The following is a 20244-nucleotide window of genomic DNA, read 5'->3' on the forward strand; positions in this document are numbered from 1 at the left end:
TATATACAACAAAATACAAATTTAACAGATTTTTTTTTAGTGTTAGAAGTGTATATATCCATATAACCAGCACTGCAGTCAGAATTTCTGTCATCCTCAGGGTTCCTTTTCCCCTTTTGTAGCTTACCTAGCACCTGCAGCTTTAGTCAATCAGTGTTTTTTTTCTTCTGGATTCACTGTGTCATTCCTTTTTATGACCAAATAACATTCCATTGAATGAATATGCCATATTTGGTATGTCATCACTTAGTGGACATTTGGGTGTTTCCATTTTGGAACTGCCTTAAGTAATGCTGCTCTGGGGGCACCTGGGTGGCTCAGTTAGCATCTGACTCTTTTTTTTTTTTTTAATGTTTATTTTTGAGAAAGAGAGACAGAGCTTGAGGTGGTGAGAGGGAGGAGCAGAGAGAGAGGGAGATACAGAATCGGAAGCAGGCTCCAGGCTCTGTGCTGTCAGCACAGAGCCCAGCGTGGGGCTTGAACCCACGAGCCCTGAAATCATGACCTGAGCCGAAATCGGATGCTTAGCCGACTGAGCCACCAGGTGCTCCAAGCGTCTGACTCTTGATTTCAACTCAGGACATGATCTCTCCCTCTCCCTCTGCCCCTTTCCTGCTTGTGCATGTTTACGCTCTCTGTCTCAAAAAAAAATGCTGTTCTGAACATTTTATGTACAAGTTTTTGAATGAACATATGTTTTCAGTTCTCTTGAGTATATATTACCTAGGAGTGGAATTATTGGATGATATGGTAATTCTATGTTAAACTTTTTGAGGAGGGTGCCTGGGTGGCTCAGTTGGTTAAGCATCTGACTTCCGCTCAGGTCATGACTCACGGTTCAAGAGTTCAAGCCCCACATCAGGTGAGCTTGAGCCCTGCTTTGGGCGAACATGAACCCCTCACTGGGTGAGCCCCACTTCTCTCTCTCTCTTAAACCCTTAGAAAATTCTCTCTCTCTCTCCCTTTTTTTGTCCCTCCCTCTTGTACCATCTCTCTCTCTCTCAAAAAAAAAAAAAAACAATAAGTTTTTGAAGAACCATCAGATTGTTTTTCATAGGGCTCTACTATTTTACATTCCTATCTGTAATGCGTGAGGGTTCCAATTTCTCCTCATCCTCACTGACACTTGTTAGAGCAAGTCCTAGAGGTATGAAAAATTTTTGCTTTTTGATAAGATTTAGTATAAATCAAAGATAAACATAAGGTAATGAAATATTGCTACAGACTTAGTAGAGGAATTAATGGATATGTATCAATGTCATTTTATGTTCTAGGAGGATGGACTCAGGCAAGTTCTGGAGGAGATGAAAGCTTTGTATGAACAAAACCAGTCTGATGTGTAAGTTTTGATGAGATTGATATTTTATTATATTTTAATTAGGTTTTTATTTATTTTTTAATGGTTTCAGGAGTAGAATTTAGTGGTCATCACTTTCATATAACACCCAGTGCTCATCTCAACAAGTGCTCTCCTTAACGCCCATCACCCATTTAGCCCATTCCCCCACCCAGCACCCCTCCAGCACCCCTTAGTTTGTTTTCTGTATTTAAGAGTCTCTTATGGTTTGCCTCCCTCTCTGTTTTCCTTTGCTTTCCCTATTTTCATCTGTTTTGTTTCTTTTTTTTTTTAATGTTTTATTTATTTCTAGGAGAGAGAGACAGCATGAGCAGGGGAGGGTCAGAGAGAGAGGGAGTCACAGACTGAAACAGGCTGTGCTGACTGCCAGCTCAGAGCCCGACGCGGGGCTCGAACCCACGAACCACAAGATCATGACCTAAGCGAAAGTCGGACGCTTAACCGACTAAGCCACCCAAGCGCCCCTATACTAGTAATTTCTTAAGTCACNTGAAACAGGCTCCAGGCTCTGAGCTGGCAGTCAGCACAGAGCCCGATGCGGGGCTCGAGCCCATGAACTGCGAGATCATGACCCAAGCGAAAGTCGGACGCTTAACCGACTAAGCCACTCAGGCGCCCCTCATCTGTTTTGTTTCTTAAATTCCACATTTGAGTGAAGTCATATGATATTTATCTTTCTGACTGACTTTTTTCACTTAGCATAATACATTCCAGCTCCATCCATGTTGTTGCAAGTAGTAAGACTTCATTCCTTTTGATTCCTGAATAATATTCCAGTGTGTGTGTGTGTGTGTGTGTGTGTGTGTGTGTGTGTACATTTGGGCTCTTTCCATAATTTGGCTATTGTTGATAGTGCTGCTATAAACATTGAGGCACATATGCCCCTTTGAATCAGCATTTTTCTATTCTTTAGATAAATATCTAGTAGTACAATTGCTGGGTTTGTAGGGTAGTTCTATTTTTAATTTTTTGAGGAACCTCCCTATTGTTGTCCAGAGTGGCTGTACCAGTTTGCATTCCCATCAGGCAGTGCAAAAGTGTTCCTATTTCTCTGCATCCTCACCAGTATCTGTTGTTTTCCTGATTTGTTCATTTTAGCAATTCTGACAGGTGTGAGTTGGTACCTCATTGTGGTTTTGATTTGTATTTCCCTGATGAGTGATGTTGAGCATCTTTTCATGTGTCTGTTTGCCATAAGGGTGTCTTTCTATTCATGTCTTCTGCCCATTTCTTCACTGGATTATTTGCTTTTGGGTGTTGAGTTTGATATGTTCTTTATTTTTTTAATTAAAAAATTTTTTTTCAGGGGCGCCTGGGTGGCTTAGTCGGTTAAGCGTCCGACTTTCGCTTAGGTCATGATCTCGCGGTTCGTGGGTTCGAGCCCCGCGTCGGGCTCTGTGCTGACTGCCAGCTCGGAGCCTGGAGCCTGTTTCAGTCTATGACTCCCTCTCTCTCTGACCCTCCCCTGCTCACGCTGTCTCTCTCTCTCTCTCCTAGAAATAAATAAAACATTAAAAAAAAATTAAAAAAAAATTTTTTTTTTCAGTTTACTTATTCATTTTGAGAGAGACAGAGTGACTGAGCAAGTGAGGGGCAGAGAGAGAGGAAGAGGGAATCCCAAACAGACTCCTCACTGTCAGCTTTGAGCCTGATGTGGGGCTCGAACTCACAAAATGTGAGATCATGACCTGAGCCAAAACTGAGAGTTGGATGCTTAACTGACTGAGCCACTTAGGCGCCCCTATTTTGATATATTCTTTATACATTTTGGGAACTAACCATTTATCTGATACGTCATTTGCAAATACCTTCTCCCATTCCATCCGCTGCCTTTTTGTTTTGTTAGTTATTTCCTTTGCTGTGCAGAAGACTTTTATCTTGATGAGGTCTGAGTAGTTCATTTTTTTGTTTGTTTGTTTCCCTTGCCTCTGGAGACATGTCTAGTAAGAAGTTGCTGTGGCCAAGGTCAAAGAGATTGTTGCCTGTTTTCTCCTCTAGGATTTTGATGGTTTCCTATTCTACATTTAGATCTTTCATCCATTTTGAGTTTATTTTTGTGTATGATGTAAGAAAGTGGTCCAGTTCATTTGTCTGCTTGTCACTGTCCAGTTTTCCCAGCACCATTTGCTGAAGAGTGTCTTTTTTCCACTTGATATTCTTTCCTGCTTTGTTGAAGATTAGTTGGCCATACATTTGTGGATCTATCTCTGGGTTCTCTATCCTGTTCCATTGATCTGAGTGTCTGTTTTTGTGCCAGTATCATGATGTCTTGATGATTGCAGTTCTGTAACACAGCTTGAAGTCTGGGATTGTGATGCCTCCAGCTTTGGTTTTTTCAACATTACTTTGGCTACTTGAGGTCTTTTCTGGTTCCATACAAATTTTAGGATTGTTTCTTCTAGCATTGTGAAGAATGCTGGTGTTGTTTTGATAGGGATTGCATTGAATATGCAGTTTGCTTTGGGTAGTATGCACATTTTAACAGTATTTGTTCTTCCAAACCATGAGCATGAAATGTTTTGTTTTGTTTTTTTCCATTTCTTTGTGTCCTCTTCATTTTCTTTCATAAGCTTTCTATAACTTTCAGTGTACAGGTCTTTTTCCTCTTTGGTTAGATTTATTTCTAGATATTTTATGGGTTTTGGTGCAATTGTAAATGGGATTGATTTCTTGATTTCTCTTTCTGCTGCTTCATTATTGGTGTATAGAAATGCAACTGATTTCTGTACATTAATTTTATACCCTGTGACGTTGCTGAATTCATGGATCAGTTCTAGCAGTTTTCTGATAGAGTCTTTCAGGTTTTTTGCGTACATTATCATGTTATCTGTGAAGACTGATAGTTTGACTTCTTCCTTACTGATTTGGATGCCTTTTATTTCTTTCTGTTGTCTGATTGCTAAGTCTAGGCCTCCCAACACTTTTATTGAACAACAGTGGTGAGAGTGTACATTCCTGTCATGTTCCTAACCTTAGGAGGAAAGCTCTGTTTTCCCCTATTGAGGATGGTATTAGCTGTGGGTCTTTTGTATATGAACTTTATGATCTTGAAGTATGATTCCTCTGTCCCTACTTTCACGAGGGTATTTATCAAGAAAGGATGTGGGGCGCCTGGGTGGCTTAGTCGGTTAAGCGTCCGACTTTCGCTTGGGTCATGATCTCGCGGTTCGTGGGTTCGAGCCCCGCGTCGGACTCTGTGCTGACTGCCAGCTCAGAGCCTGGAGCCTGTTTCAGTCTGTGACTCCCTCTCTCTCTGACCCTCCCCTGCTCACGCTGTCTCTCTCTCTCTCTCCTAGAAATAAATAAATAAAACATTTAAAAAAAAGAAAAAAAAGAAAGGATGCTGTATTTTGTCAAATGCATTTTCTGTATCTATAGAGAGGATCATGTGATTCTTATCCTTTCTTTTATTTTATTTTATTTATTTTTTTAAATGTTTTATTTATTTCTAGGAGAGAGAGAGACAGCATGAGCAGGGGAGGGTCAGAGTGAGAGGGAGTCACAGACTGAAACAGGCTCCAGGCTCCGAGCTGGCAGTCGGCACAGAGCCTGATGCGGGGCTCGAACCCACGAACCGCAAGATCATGACCTAAGTGAAAGTAGGACGCTTAACCAACTAAGCCACCCAGGCGCCCCTATCCTTTCTTTTATTAATGTGCTGTATCACATTCATTTTTTAGTGGATCTTGAACCAGTCCTGCAGCCCAGGAATAAACCCTACTTGATTGTGATGAATAATTCTTTTAATGTATTATTGGATTTGGTTTGCTAGTATCTTGGTTTTGCATCCATGTTCATCAGAGAAATTGGTCAGTAGTTCTCTCTTTTTGTCTCGTTTTGAAATCAGTGTAATGCTGGCCTCATAGAATGAGTTTGGAAGTTCTCCTTCCACCTCTTTTTTTTGGAGCAGCTTCAAGAGAATAAATGGTAGAATCAATGTTCTTTAAATGTCTGTTAGAATTCCCCTGGAAAGCCATCCAGTCCTGGACTCTTGTTTGTTGGATTCAATTTCTTTACTGGGTATGGGTCTGTTCAAATGTTCTATTTTTTCCTTTTTCAGTTTTGGTAATTTATATGTTTCTAGGAATTTGCCCATTTTTTCCAGATTGCCCAATTTGTTGGCATATAATTGTGCATAATATTCTCTTATTAATGTTTGTACCTCTGCAGTGTTAGTTGTGATCTCTCCTCTTTCATTTATGATTTACTTGGGTCCTTTTTCTTTTTGATAAATCTAGCTATGGGTTTATCAATTTTGTTAATTCTTTAAAAGAACTAGCTCCTGGTTTCATTGATCTGTTCTATTGTTTTTTTTATTTTGAGATCATGGATTTCTGCTCTAATCTTTATTATTTCTCTTCTGCTAGTTTTGGGTTTTATTTGCTGTTCTTTATCCATCTCCTTTAGGTGTGAGGTTAGGTTGTGTATTTGAGACATTTTTTTCCGTCTTTAGGAAGGTCTGGATTAGTACATACTTCCCTCTTAATTTTGTTATATACTTCCCTCTCGGGTTTTTTTTTTCCTGTTTTTTAATGGTAAAATACAAATAACAGAGTTTGCCATCTTAACCATTTTAGTGCACAATTCAGTAGTAGTAAATATGTGCATAGTGTTACACAGCTATCCACACCATCCATCCTCATAACCCTCATCCTGTAATACTGAAACTCTGTGCCCATTAATTAATTGTACATCTGGTTTTTAAATGTGATACTTGTCTAATATCTAAGGGGATGTAAATTTTATAGGGTAAAACCAAAATTTTTCCTTCTCTGCAGAACACTGCAGTATAGGACACGCACATAGTTGAAGATCAATAAATATTTGTGGGATGAGTGAAGGACCATTTTGACTCCATTTTAACTCACTTTATTACAAGCATTTGGAAGAGTAGTTCCTTTTAAAATAAAAAAACGTGATAAAAGACCATAATCTTCTGAACCATAATGTTTAGATTTGTCTTTTATCCTAGCACGATAAAGGAATTCCAGAAGGTGAATTAACACCGTGTCCTTTGAAAATAATGGAGATTAATCAGTGTGCAAAAATGTAAAATACCAAATTGTTAAATGCGGATATTCTGATCTTAATTAGTTCACTTTGGCTTTTTTCTTTTAACATAATAAAAGCTCTGATGTGGAGGCAGGTACTATTTGATTACATTAACTGCATTATTACATAAATGGGCAAAAACAAACATGGAAATCCTTTCTTTGTTGGCTTTGAAAATGTTACTTATGCTAAAATATACACCTTTGTTCTTTTCTTTTTCTTTATTTTTAATGTTCTTTTTTTCTTTAAATGTTCTTACCAGGAATGAAGTGAAGTCAGGTGGACAAAGTGATTTGATACCAACCATCAAATTTCGACACTGTTCCTTGTTAAGAAATCGACGCTGTACCGTAGCATACCTGTAAGCTCCTCAGTTTTTGCTTGGGGTAGCAGGGAACAATGGAGGGCTTTGCATGTGGTTTCCTAATTAACCATTTTGAATGTATAACAAATTCTTAGATTTGTTTTTCCTGTGTAAGCATTCTAAATACTTGTCTTTTTTCCATTATTTGTTTTATCATGAAAAATGCAGTATTCATAAAACTAGGGAGAATATTATGAGCTTACCCCTTGGGAGCCATCATCTAGGTTTAACAGTTTTTAACATTTTTCCATATCTGCTTCATCTTGTTTTATTTATGCTAAATTAATCTAGAACATCATGGCATTTTACCACTAAATATTTTAGTATCCATCTCTAAGAAATAAGATCTTTTTTGGAACTTTTTTCACCTGACCACTGTGCCTTTCTGAAACATTGAGAAATGAAGAAGACTTCACCACACCTATCCTGTCCATATTTGTGTATCCCTATTGTCCCAAAGTTGTCTTCTTACACTTATGTGGTCTCATATCTTCTTCTTGTCCTAGGTATGATCGACTGCTTCGGATCAGAGCACTCAGGTGGGAGTATGGCAGCATCTTGCCAAATGCTTTACGATTTCACATGTCTGCTGAAGAAGTGAGTTAGCACTGTTGTTCACGTTTCTGAGTCTGGAAGATGCTGGATCTGGCATTGTCCTGTGATATTACAGTATTTCTCTTTGTGTTTAACATCTGGTTTTCAGCAGTTTTTAGCTTGTATTTATTTGGTATATACTATGATGAGAATGGTGGGAGTAATTCTAAATGCTATGTGGAAACCTCTGTTATTGACAAAGTAAAAGGTCCCATTATGTTACTTATTAGTGATACATCAGTAGGATTAAAAAACTGGCATTTTTATTTAGGTGTGTGCGTGCATGTGTGCGTGCATGTGTACCACATGCACATGCACTTTCCTGGTCAACGTGAATACTCTTTATTTGTCCAGTCACTAAGACACAGAGCTAGCCCAGCATTTAAGGACATGGGACTAGAGTCAAGTAAACTTGAGTCCAGACATTGTCTCTCTCACTGTCTAATGTTGGACAAGTTACTTGAGTTTTCTGTATGCCTGAATTCCCTCATTTACAAAATGAAGATGATATACCTTTAGCAGGTTTGCAGTGGCTTTTGACACTAACTGCACAGAGTTAGACTGAATATGACGGTCTAAGACTGCCCTTTGCAGACACTTGCCACAGGTTTTGGGTGTTTCGAGGGCCACCCTCTAACTGGCTACAAATTCAGAGTTCCTACTGTCTCCTTTGGTTTGGGACTTTGAATCTCTTGATGTCAGTACAACTTCCAGAGAGAAGAGGGGAGTTAAGAGATGGAGCTCTGTCACATGGGTAGTAATTCAAGCAATGGTGCTTATGTAATGAAACCCCAGTAAAAATTCTGGACACCAAAGCTTGTATGAGCCTCCCTGGTTGATAGTGCTTTGTGTGTACTGTTACACATCATTGTGCCAGGAGTGTGATGTTTCATGATTCTGTAGGGATAGGACACTAGAGCTTTGCTCACTCTGAGGGAGTAAGAATGTCCTGTCCTCTTCAAGGTCCTTCTAGCTGGACTGAGTCAAATTAACTTGAGACAGATTAACAAGAGAAAATCAAATTTAACTTCATAAATGCAGGGAATCCACACAGACATGGAAATTCCAAAGACAGGCAAAATGAGGTTATATGTGTGTGTGTGTTTTTTAAAGTAAGGTCTGTGCCTAGTGTGGGTCTTGAACTCAAGACTTTGAGATCAAGAGTCACATGCTCTACTGGTTGAGCCAACCAGGCATCACAAGGGTTAGGGGTTTAGGACTTCAAAGGTAAAGAATGTAATCCTCAGGAAGAATGAAAAAGAACAGATGTTTAGTAAACAGATTTTTGTTGGGCCCACAGAAACAATGAGACAAAGAGAGGACTTGCATCAAAATGTCCTTCCTAAGTTCTTCCTTGTCTACCGTACCTTGTTCACAGCATAAGATAGTTGTCTGTGGTGATAGCTCTCTTCCTAGAGCAGGTCCTCTATCCAGACTTTTTTTAAGGTGGTTGTAGGGGAGGTAAAGAGCTTTTCCTGATCTGCTGGGTTTTTGTGTTTTTTCTTTTTTTGAAAAAAAATTTTTAATGTTTATTTTTGAGAGAGAGACAGAGCATGAACAAGGGAGGAGTAGAGAGAGTGGGAAACACGGAATCCAAAGCAGGCTCCAGGCTCTGAGCTGTCAGCATAGAGCCCAGTGTGGGGCTTGAACTCAGGAACTGTGAGATCATGACCTGAGCTGAAGTCCAGACTCTTAACCAACTAAGCCACCCAGGCACCCCTGAATCTGCTGGGTTTTAGTTGCTTTTTAACTCAAAATAGTCTTCATGCCAAAGTGGCCCATTTTAGGGTGACCTACCCTTGGCCCCTGTAGTACCCTCCCAGAAATCACTCTGTTTTCTTCCTTTGGCTGGTTCTGATTGTTATCCCTTCAGCTGTGGTAAAATTGTGATTATAAGTGTAGTGCTTGTGATTATAAGTGTAGTGCTTTCTATAGTTTTGTGAGTCATTCAGGTGCATTACTGAACCTGAGGGTGCATGCATGTGTACACACACACGCATACACACACACACACACACACACACACACTTTCTAATAAGGGTTATGAAGCTGTTTATGTACTCTCTTCAGAGCTGTATTGTTTTACCTTTCACAAGGACATCTACAGTAGTGGCATTGAATTTTGTATATAATGTTAAAAGTCAGCTTTCATTTTGAATATAGATACTGAGATGACCCAGCACCATGTAATTGGAAAGGAGGATCTCCTTTCCCCATTGCTCTGTGCATGGTACCACTTTTTTCATAAAGTGAGTGTCAGAATATCTGGGGATTTGGGATAAGAGACTTTTCTCTTGTGTTCTTTTAATCTATTTGTCCTTACACGAATTCTGTATTTAGCTTTATAATAAGTCTTGAGCAAGCATTCCCATCTTGTTCTTCTTTTTCAAATGTCTCAACTGTTTTGGACCCTTTGAATTTCCATGTAAATTTTAGATTCAATTTGTCAGGTTCTTTTTTTTTAATGAGATTTTGATTGAGAATGAATTAAATACCTAAATGAGTTGATTTTATAATACTGAATCGTGAATGTGGTAATCCCTCCATATATTTAGGTCTTTAATATGTTTTAACAATGAAAAAATTAACAGATTTACTGAGGTATAATTTACATACCATAAAGTTTACTCTTTTAAAGTATACAATTCAATGTTTCTTAGTACATTCAGAGTTGTGAATCTACTATCACCATCTAATTCCAGGACATTTTCATTACCCCCAAAAGAAACTGTGTATCCATTATTTCATGTCCTCTCCCCTCTTCCCAGCCCCTGGAGATTACTAATCTTTCTCTATAGATTTGCCTACTATGGACTTTTCATATAAGTGGAATCACGTAATAGGTGGCCTTTTGTGCCTTTCAGTTACCACGTTTTTAAGGTTATCTGTGTGCTGACACTATCAGAACTCTGATGTATGGCTGCGTAATATTCTGTTGTGCAGATATACATATCTACTCATCAGTGATAGACACTTGGGTATTTTTCTCAGCAGGGTTTTATAGTTTTCAGAAAAACCATCAATGCAATTTGGAGAGATCATATTTCTGAAATGGTATATTTTTCATGGTTCTGCTTCTGGTAGAATGTTCCTTAGGTCTCTGATTAAGTATGCTGGCATATAAGTTCTGTGAGAAAGGAGATTTTTGTTCATTTTGTTAAATGATCCATCCTAAATACCCAGAACAGGTCCTGGTTCACAGCAGGCAGTCAGTAATACTTGTATTTTAAATAATGAATTGTCACTAATGATCCACGTGGGGAAATGTGCTATTTATAAAAGGATGAACAGACAGTTTTTGCAGGTTTCTTTTCTTATAAATTTGTCAAATGACCATCTCTATGTTTGCAGATGGAGTGGTTCAATCATTATAAAAAGTCTCTTGCGATTTATATGAGGTCACTAGGAGGAGATGGAGGTTTGGACATCACACAAGATATGAAACCTCCAAAAAGCCTATATATAGAAGTAAGTATATCTTTTAAAATGGATTTTTCTTTAATGAATAGATTATGCTGACTTTTATCTAAGAAGAGGGGTGTATATGAATATTTATTAATTTAAATGAAAACAGAAGGGAAACCAAACCGAAAATGTTACCTGTAGGGGGATGGTGGAAATACAGTAGAATAGTGAAAACTTTCTGAACATACCTATTTTCAGAATGTTAACTTTGGAAACATATAAATGTTTTACATATTAAAAAATTAAAGTAGAAAACCAACCTACAGATTTTGAAAACAGAACAAAACAAATGAACCTGTGTTTCAAGTTGGTAGATTAGTCAAACAGGAATATTTTAGTGTTTTTTTAAAAGTTTATTTATTTTGAGAGAGAGTCTTTAGCAGGCTCCATACCTGCCAGCATAGAGCCCAATGCAGGACTCAATCTCATGAACTGTGAGATCATGACCTGAACCAAAATCAAGAGTCAGACACTTAACTGATTATCTCAGTCACCCAAGCACTCCCCCAGTGTATGTGTTCTAAGGATGAAAAGAATTACAGGAGTGCCTGGGTGGCTCAATCAGTTATGCTTTGGACTTTGGCTCAGGTCATGATCTCACAGTTCACAAGTTTGAGCTCTGCATTGGTTCTGTGCTGTTAGCTTCTGATATTCTGTCTTCCTCTCTCTGTCCCTTTCCTGCATGGTGCATGCAAGTGCATGTGCATTTTCTCTCTCTCTCTCAAAAATAAACATTAAAAAAAAAAAAAGATGAAAGCATTAAAAAAATTTTTAGAACCATTATTTTTATTTATTTATTTATTTATTTCTTAAATAGTTTATTGTCAAGTTGGTTTCCATATAACACCCAGTACTCATCCCCACAACTGCCTTCGTCCATGCCCATTACCTCCCTACCCCTCCCCCCCACCTCATCAGTCCTCAGTTTTAGAACCATTAATTTTTTTTTAAATTTTAATTTATTTCTAGGAGAGAGAGAGAGACAGTGTGAGCAAGGGAGGGTCAGAGAGAGAGGGAGTCACAGAATCCGAAACAGGCTCTGAGCTGGCAATCAGCACAGAGCCCGATGCGGGGCTCGAACCCACGAACCGCGAGATCATGACCTAAGCGAAAGTTGGACGCTTAACCGACTAAGCCACCCAGGCGCCCCTAGAACCATTATTTTTAAAAAACTGGGGCACCTGGGTGACTCAGTCAGTTAAGCATCCAACTTCAGCTCAGTTCATGATATCATGGTTCATGGGTTCAAGCCCCCTGTTGGGCTCTCTGCTGATAGCTCAGAGTCTGGAGCCTGCTTAGGATTCTGTGTCTCCCTCTCTCTCTTTGCCCCTTCCCTGCTTGTGCTGTGTCATTCTCTCTCTCTCTAAAATAAACATTAAAAAAAAGATGAAAAGAATTACAAAGAAATTTTTATTAGTAATGCATTACTGTTCTTTTGAAACAGTTTATATATTGACATAACCAAGCAAAAAAGTAATGGCACCAATAGCTAAAATTTTCTTCTTTCTTTTCTTTTATTAGTTTCTTTTCTTTTTATTTTTTTAATATAATTTATTGTCAAGTTAACATACAGTGTATACAGTGTGCTCTTGGTTTCGAGGATAATAAATTCCCATGATTCATTGCTTACATACAATACCGAGTGTTTTTCCCAGCTCATGCCCTCCTCAATGCCCATTACCCATTTTCCCTCTCCTCCACCTCCCTCCCTCAAACCCTCAGTTTGTTCTCTGTATTTAAGAGTCTCTTATGGTTTGCCTCCCTCTCTGAAACTATTTTCCCCCATGGTCTTCTGGTAAATTTTTCAGGTTCCACATATGAGTGAAAACATACATCTGTCTTTCTCTGATTGACTTATTTCACTTTGCATAATACCATTCAGTTCCATCCACATTGATGCAAATGGCAGGATTTTATTCTTTCTCATTGCCAAGTAGTATTCCGTTATATATGTAAACTACATCTTCTATCAATTGATGGACATATGGACATTTGAGCTTTTTCCATAATTTGGCTTTTGTCGAAAGCACTGCTGTAAACATTGGGATACATGTTTCCCTATGAATCAGCACTCCTGTATCCTTTGGATAATCCTAGTTAGTGCAATTGCTGGGTTATAGGATAGTTCTATTTTTAATTTTTTGAGGAACCTCCATACTGTTTTCCAGAAAGCTATACTAGTTTGCATTCCTACCAACAATACAAGAGGGTTCCCATTTCTCCACATCCTTGCCAGCATCTGTTGTTTCCTGAACTGTGAATTTTAGCCACTCTGACTGGTGTGAGGTGGTATCTCAGTGTGGTTTTGATTTTGACCATCACCTAGATGATCAGTTGTGTTTCCCTGATATTGAGTGATGTTGAGCATCTATTCATGTGTCTGTTAGACATCTGGAATGATGTCTAAGCTTTTCTTCTTTGGAAAAATGTCTATTCATGTCTTTTGCCCATTTCTTCACTGGGTTGTTTATTTCTCAGGCGTTGAGTTTGGTTAAGTTCTTTATAGATTTAGGATAATAACCCTTTATCTGATATGTCATTTGCAAGTACCTTCTCCCATTTTGTTGGTTGCCTTTTAGCTTTGTTGATTGTTTCCTTTGTGGTGCAGAAGCTTTTTATCTTGATGTTGTCCCAATAGTTCAATTTTGCTTTTATTTCAACCTTGCATTTGGAGACGTGTTGAGCAAGAAATTGCTGCAGCTGAGGTCAAAGAGAAGATTTTCAAAATAAGAAAAAAGAGAAACAAATATTAAAATGAAAAAATTAAGTGAAAATTTTGTATTGCCAAACTGGGGTTTGAAATATCAGCATGGACTCATTTTGAATTATCTCTGTTTTTAAAAAAGTGTTTCTTAGGTCTGTGCACTGGAAAGACCTAAAAACAACAACCAACCCAGTGCAATGAACATCTAAATTCTGGAGTCTAAGTGCCGTTTCCCACTAAAGGAAACCAGACTTAATGGGGGGAGGTGCAGGGTGGGAGGAAGGCAGGAAAGGCTGATTCCAGGGTCTTACATAAAAGCACAAGCTGCACATGGAATACTTTGTCTTCATAGAAAGCAGAGTGTATCAAGGATTCCAAGGGGAGTGCTAAAACCATGGGAGCCAATTTAAAGGTGCTCTCATTGGCCAAAGAAGGAATAATCTGAGCCTCAAAATTACTAACTTCAGTGAATTGCATCACATCAGTTATGTTAGAAGCATGATGATATCGAATAACAATAACAGTAATTTGAAAAATAACATCTTTTTGTTCCCCTTTAGAGAATATGAGGGATTCAGCTCATTTTGAAAAGTGGTAAATAGGGGCGTCTGGGTGTTTCAGTAGGTTAACCTTCTGACTTTGCCTCAGGTCGTGATCTCACGGTTATGTGTTCAAGCCCCGTGTCAGGCTCTGTGCTGACAGCTCAGAGCCTGGAGCCTGCTTCAAATTCTGTGTCTCCCTCTCTCTCTGCCCCTACCCAGCTCACTCTCTTTCTTTCTCTCAAATAAATATTTTTTTCAAAATTAAAAAAAAGTGGTAAATAAAAGAATGGGATCAACCATCTCTGTCATCTATCAGTCTGTCAGCCTTTACTGTACAAGTTCTGCCTCAGGGTAGCCAAATCGCCAAATTGTTTACAAGGGAAGTTTCTTTCTTCCTTCCTTCCTTCCTTCTTTCCTTCCTTTTTTTTTTTTTTTTTTTTTTTTTTTTTTTTTTTTTTTTTTTTNTTTTTTTTTAAGATTTTATTTTTTAAGTAATCACTATACCCAGAGTGCCTGGGTGGCTCAGTCAGTTAAGTGTCCAACTTCAGCTCAGGTCATGATCTCATGGTTTGTGAGTTCGAGCCCCACTTTGGTCTCTGTGCTAACAGCTCAGTACCTGGAGCCTGCTTTGGATTTTGTGTTTCTCTTTCTTTCTTCCTCTCCTCTGCTCATGCTCTGTCTCAAAAATAAACAAACATTTTTAAAAAATTAAATTAAAAAAAAATCTCAGTACCCAACATGGAGCTCAAACTTAAACCCCAAGATCGAGAGTTATATGTTCTACCAAGTAAGCCACCCAGGTAGCCTGGGGAATTTCTTCTTCATAGAATTCTGGCTAATAAATACAGCAGAAGTAAAAGAACTACATTAATGCCATTTTGTAGCCCTAATGTGTGGAGGCAAATACCTTCTAAAAACTGGTAGGTGAAAAGCTAGTAGAGATGATAATGATGAATATGGATGAATATAGGTAATACCTACACCCACTGATCAATCTTAACATCCAGGAAGGAACAGCCAGATGTTTTGTGCTTTGTGAGGTCTTACAAGAAATGCTTAATAACATCATTTGCCGGAATATCAAACCTGATCTAATCCAACCTCTACACCTAACTTCCAGTTTAGAGGAAATTCAGGGACAGAAGAACATGTTAAGTGACCCCACAAGGATCCACAACAAAATCTAGCTTTTGGGAAATTACTAAACAAACTACCTAGTTACTTTAACAAATAAATTGCCAGGAGGAGGAAGGAAAAGGGGAAGAACTGTATAGATTAAAAGACGTGGAGACGTGAAATGTGTAGCTCTTGTTGGATTCTGATTTGAACATGGCAGCTTTTAAAAAAGTTCATGAGTCAAATGGGGAAATTTGGATACAAACTGGATATTTCATGATACGAAAATTATTAATGAGCACATAGATGGATCAGTTGATTAAGCATCTGACTCTTGATCTTGGCTCAGGTCATGATCTCACTCTTGGTGGGAATGAGCCCCTTGTCAGGGATTTGAGCTGACAGTGGGGAGCCTGCTTAGGATTCTCTCTCTCCCTCTCTCTGCCCCTCCTCCACTTCAGGCACGCATATGTGTGCCTGTGCTCTTTCTCTCAAAATAAATAAGTACACATTTTAAAAAAATTTTTAATAAGATGTGATAATGATATTGAGATTTTTTAAAAAAAGAATCTTACACCTGAAACCAATACAACACTGTATGTTAACTGGAACTAAAATTAAAACAAAAAAATTTTCAGTGAAACCAAAAGCTGATTCTTTGTGAACAAGAATAAAATTAATAAACCTCTAAAAATTATAAACAAATAAAAATATTATTTTGTAGAAATAGATACTAAAATATTTATAGATGAAATGGTATCCAGGATTTGCTTCAAAGTAATCCAGAAGTAGGTGAGGGAACAGGTTTGGCCACATCTTGATAACTGTTGGTGTCAGTTGATGAAGTTTCATTATATTATTAGTCTTTTTACTTTTGAATATGTTAAGAGTTTTTCTATAATAAAAGTCTCTTTAAAGAACCAAAAGGGGTAGTGGTGGTGGGGATTTTTCTTAAATAGTATTTCTTTTCTTTCTTTCTTTTTTTATTTTGCATTTAATTTAATTTAATTAATTAATTTATTTTATACAAATAGTTTATTGTCGGATTGGTTTCCATATAACACCCAAGCTCATCCCCACAAGTGCATGGAGGCTCCATGCCCATCTTCCTCCTCCCCCCCAAACACCCATGAGTCCTCACTTTGTTCTCAGCATTCAAGAGTCTCTCATGGTTTGCCTCTCTCCCTTTCCCCCACCATTTCCCCCCTTCTTCTCCCCCTTGTTCCTCCGTCAAGTTCCTCCTAATCCTCGTATACTTGCAAACATATGGTATCTTTCCTTCTCTGCCTGACTTATTTCGCTCAGCATAACACCCTCAAGGTCCATCCATGTTGCTACACATGGCCAGATTTCATTGTTTCTCATTGCCATGTAGTATTCCATGGTATAGATAAACCACATCTTCTTGATCCATTCATCTGTTGATGGACACTTAGGCTCTTTCCATGTTTTAGCTATTGTGGAGAGTGCTGCTATGAACATTGGGGTACATGTGCTCCTATGCCTCAGCATTTCTGTATCCCTTGGGTAAATTCCTAGCAGTGCTATTGCTGGGTCATAAGGGAGTTCTATTGTTAGTTTCCTGAGGAACCTCCACACTGTTTTCCAGAGGGGCTGTACCAGTTTACATTCCCACCAACAGTGTAGGAGGGTGCCCGTTTCTCCACATCCTCGCCAGCATCTAGAGTTCTCTGATTTGCTCATTTTAGCCACTCTGACTGGCGTGAGGTGGTATCTCAGTGTGGTTTTGATTTGTATTTCCCTGATGAGGAGGGATGCTGAGCATCGTTTCATGTGTCTGTTGGCCATCTGGATGTCCTCTTTGGAGAAGTGTCTGTTCATGTCTTCTGCCCATTTCTTCACTGGGTTGTTTGTTTTTCGGGCGTGTAGTTTGGTGAGTTCCTTATAGATTCTGGATATTAACCCTTTATCTGATATGTCATTTGCAACTATCTTTTCCCATTCCGTTGGTTGCCTATTAATTTTCTGGGTTGTTTCCTTGGCTGTGCAGAAGCTTTTAATCTTGATGAGGTCCCAACAGTTTATTTTTGCTCTTGATTCCCTTGCTTTTGGGGATGTGTCAAGTAAGAAGTTGCTGCGGTGGAGGTCAAGGAGGTTGTTTCCTGCTTTCTCCTCTAGGGTGTTGATAGTTTCCTGTCTCACGTTCAGGTCCTTTATCCATTTTGAGTTTATTTTTGTGTATGGTGTGAGAAAATGATCCAGTTTCATTCTTCTGCATGTTGCTGTCCAGTTCTCCCAACGCCATCTGTTAAAAAGGCTGTCTTTTTTCCATTGGATACTCTTTCCCGCTTTGTCAAAGATTAGTTGGCTGTATACCTTTGGTGCACTTCTGAGTTCTCAATTCTATTCCATTGGTCTATGTGTCTATTTTTGTGCCAATACCATACTGTCTAGATGATGACAGCTTTGTAGTAGAGGCTAAAGTCTGAGATGGTGATACCTCCTGTTTTGGTTTTATTTTTCAGTATTACTTTGGTCATTCGGAGTCTTTTGTGGTTCCATACAAATTTTAGGAGAGTTTGTTCTAGTTTTGAGAAGTGTGCTGGTGCAGTTTTGATTGGAATTGCATTGAATGTCTAGATTGCTTTGGGTGGTAATGACATTTTAACTATATTTATTCTTCCTATCCATGAGCATGGAATGTTTTTCCATTTCTTTGTGTCTTCTTCAATTTCTTTCATAAATTTTCTATATTTTTCATCATACAGATCTCTTGTATCCTTGATTAGGTTTATTCCTAGGTATTTTATGGTTTTTTGTGCAAGTGAATGGGATCCGTTTCTTGATTTCTCTTTCTGTTGCTTCATTCTTGGTGTATAAGAATGCAACCGATTTCTGCACGTTGATTTTGTACCCTGCAACTTGGCTGAATTCTTGGATCAGTTCTAGTAGGCTTCTGGTGGAGTGGGTCGGATTTTCCATGTAGAGTATCATGTCATCTGCTAAAAAAAGTTTGACTTCCTCTTTGCCAATTCTGATGCCTTTGATTTCCTTTTGTTGTCTGATGGCTGATGCTAGGACTTCCAGCACTATGTTAAACAGCAGTGGTGAGAGTGGACATCCCTGTCGTGTTCCTGATCTCGGGGAAAGCTCTCACTCTTTCCCCATTGAGAATGATATTCGCTGAAGGTTTCTCATAGATGGTTTTTATGATGTTTAAGTAGGTTCCTTCTATCCCGACTTTCTCGAGGGTCTTTATTAAGAAGGGATGCTGTATTTTGTAAAATGCTTTTTCTGCATCTATCGACAGGGTCATACGGTTTTTATCTTTTCTTTTGTTGATGTGATGTATCACATTGTTTGATTTGCGAATGTTGAACCAGCCCTATAACCCAGGAATGAATCCCACTTGATCTTCGTGGGTGATTCTTTTTATGTGCTGTTGGATTCGATTTGCAAGGATCTTGCTGAGGATTTTTGCGTCCGTATTCATCAAGGATATTGGCCTGTAGTTCTATTTTTTTTTCTGAATCTCTGTCTTGCTTGGGAATCAGAGTGATGCTGCCTTCATAAAATGAGTCTGGGAGTTTTCCTTCAATTTCTAATTTTTGGCATAGCTTGAGAAGAATTGGGATTAATTGTTTTAAATGTCTGGTAGAATTCCCCAAGGAAGCCATCAGGTCCAGGGCTCTTACTTGTTGGGAGATATTTTACCTGATTCGATTTCTTCACTAGTTATGGGTCTGTTCAGATTTTCTATTTCTCCCGAGTGAATTTTGGTAGTGAGTGTGTGTTTAGGAATTTGTCCATTTCTTCTAAGTTTTCCAGTTTGTTGGCATATAATTTTTCATAATATTCCCTGATAATTGCTTGTATTTCTGAGTGGTTGGTTTTAATAAGTCCATTTTCTTTTTTTTTTTTTTAAATGTTTTATTTATTTCTGAGAGAGAGAGAGAGGCAGCATGAGCAGGGGAGGGTAGAGAGAGAAGGAGACACAGAATCAGAAGCAGCTCCAGGCTCTGAGCTAGTTGTCAGCACAGAGCCTGATGTGGAGCTCGAACCCACGAACCATGTGATCATGACCTGAGCCGAAGTCGGATGCTTAGCCGACTGAGCCACCCAGGCGCCCCTCAATAAGTCCATTTTCATTCATGCTTTTGTCTATTTGGGTGCTCTCTCTTTTCTTTGAGAAGCCTGGCTAGAGGTTTGTCAATTTTGTTTATGTTTTCAAAAATCAACTCTTGGTTTCATTGATTTGTTCAATTGTTTCTTTGGTCTCTGTGTTGTGTATATCTGATCTAATTTTTACTATTTCTCTTCTTCTACTGGGTTTAGAGTGTTCTTGTTGCTCTGCCTCTAGTTCCTTTAGGTGAGCTGTTAGATTTTGGACTTGTGCTTTTTCTAATCTCTTGAAATAGGCCTGGAGAGCAATGTACTTTCCTCTTAGGAGTGCCTTTGCCGCATCCCACAGATTTTGAATTGTTGTGTTTTCATTTTCATTTGTTTCCATATATTTTTTAATTTCATCTCTAATTGCCTTATTGACCCTTTCATTCTTTAGTAGGGTGTTCTTTAACCTCCATGTTTTTGGAGGTTTTCCAGACTTCTTCCTGTGATTGATTTCAAGTTTCAAAGTATTATGATCTGACAGTGTGCATGGTATGATCTCAATTCTTTTATATTTATTGAAGGCTGCTTTATGTCCCAGTATGTGATCTATCTTGGAGAATGTGCCATGCACACTTCAGAAGAAAGTGAATTCCCTGGTCTCAGGATGTAGAGTTCTAAATATATCTGTCAGATCCATCTTGTCCAATGTGTCATTCAAGTCCATTATTTCTTTAGTGATTTTCTGTCTGGTTGACCTATCCATTGCTGTAAGCGGAGTATTAAAGTCCCCTGCTATTAGCACATTCTTATCTATAAGCTTGTTTCTGTTTGTGATTAATTGTTTTAGATATTTATGTGCTCCCATCTTCGGTGCGTAGACATTTATGATAGTTAGTTCTTCCTGATGGATGGACCCTGTAATTTTTATGTAGTGCCCTTCTTTATCTCTTGTTACTGTCTTTAATTAAAGTCCAGTTTG

At 38.5% G+C, this 20244-nt stretch overlaps 1 protein-coding gene across 3 annotated transcripts in view; it reads left to right on the forward strand.

Annotated features, from left to right (window-relative positions):
* The window catches only part of GINS1 (GINS complex subunit 1), a 31585-nt gene that overhangs the window by 3227 nt on the left and 8114 nt on the right, over positions 1 to 20244 (forward strand). For all 3 annotated transcript variants that reach the window (XR_005526978.1, XM_039224425.1, XM_039224426.1), the window contains exons 2-5: positions 1275 to 1339; positions 6672 to 6770; positions 7280 to 7370; positions 10719 to 10835. Coding sequence is in view for 2 of the 3 variants with exons in the window: in XM_039224425.1 (XP_039080356.1) it covers positions 1275 to 1339; positions 6672 to 6770; positions 7280 to 7370; positions 10719 to 10835 (372 nt within the window). In the remaining variant the exon portion in view is untranslated. The remainder of the gene's footprint in view (positions 1 to 1274; positions 1340 to 6671; positions 6771 to 7279; positions 7371 to 10718; positions 10836 to 20244) is intronic.

This window comes from Hyaena hyaena, unplaced genomic scaffold, assembly GCF_003009895.1.
Source record: "Hyaena hyaena isolate Hyena2069 unplaced genomic scaffold, ASM300989v1 scaffold_1648, whole genome shotgun sequence".
NCBI classification, from domain to species: Eukaryota; Metazoa; Chordata; class Mammalia; order Carnivora; family Hyaenidae; genus Hyaena; species Hyaena hyaena.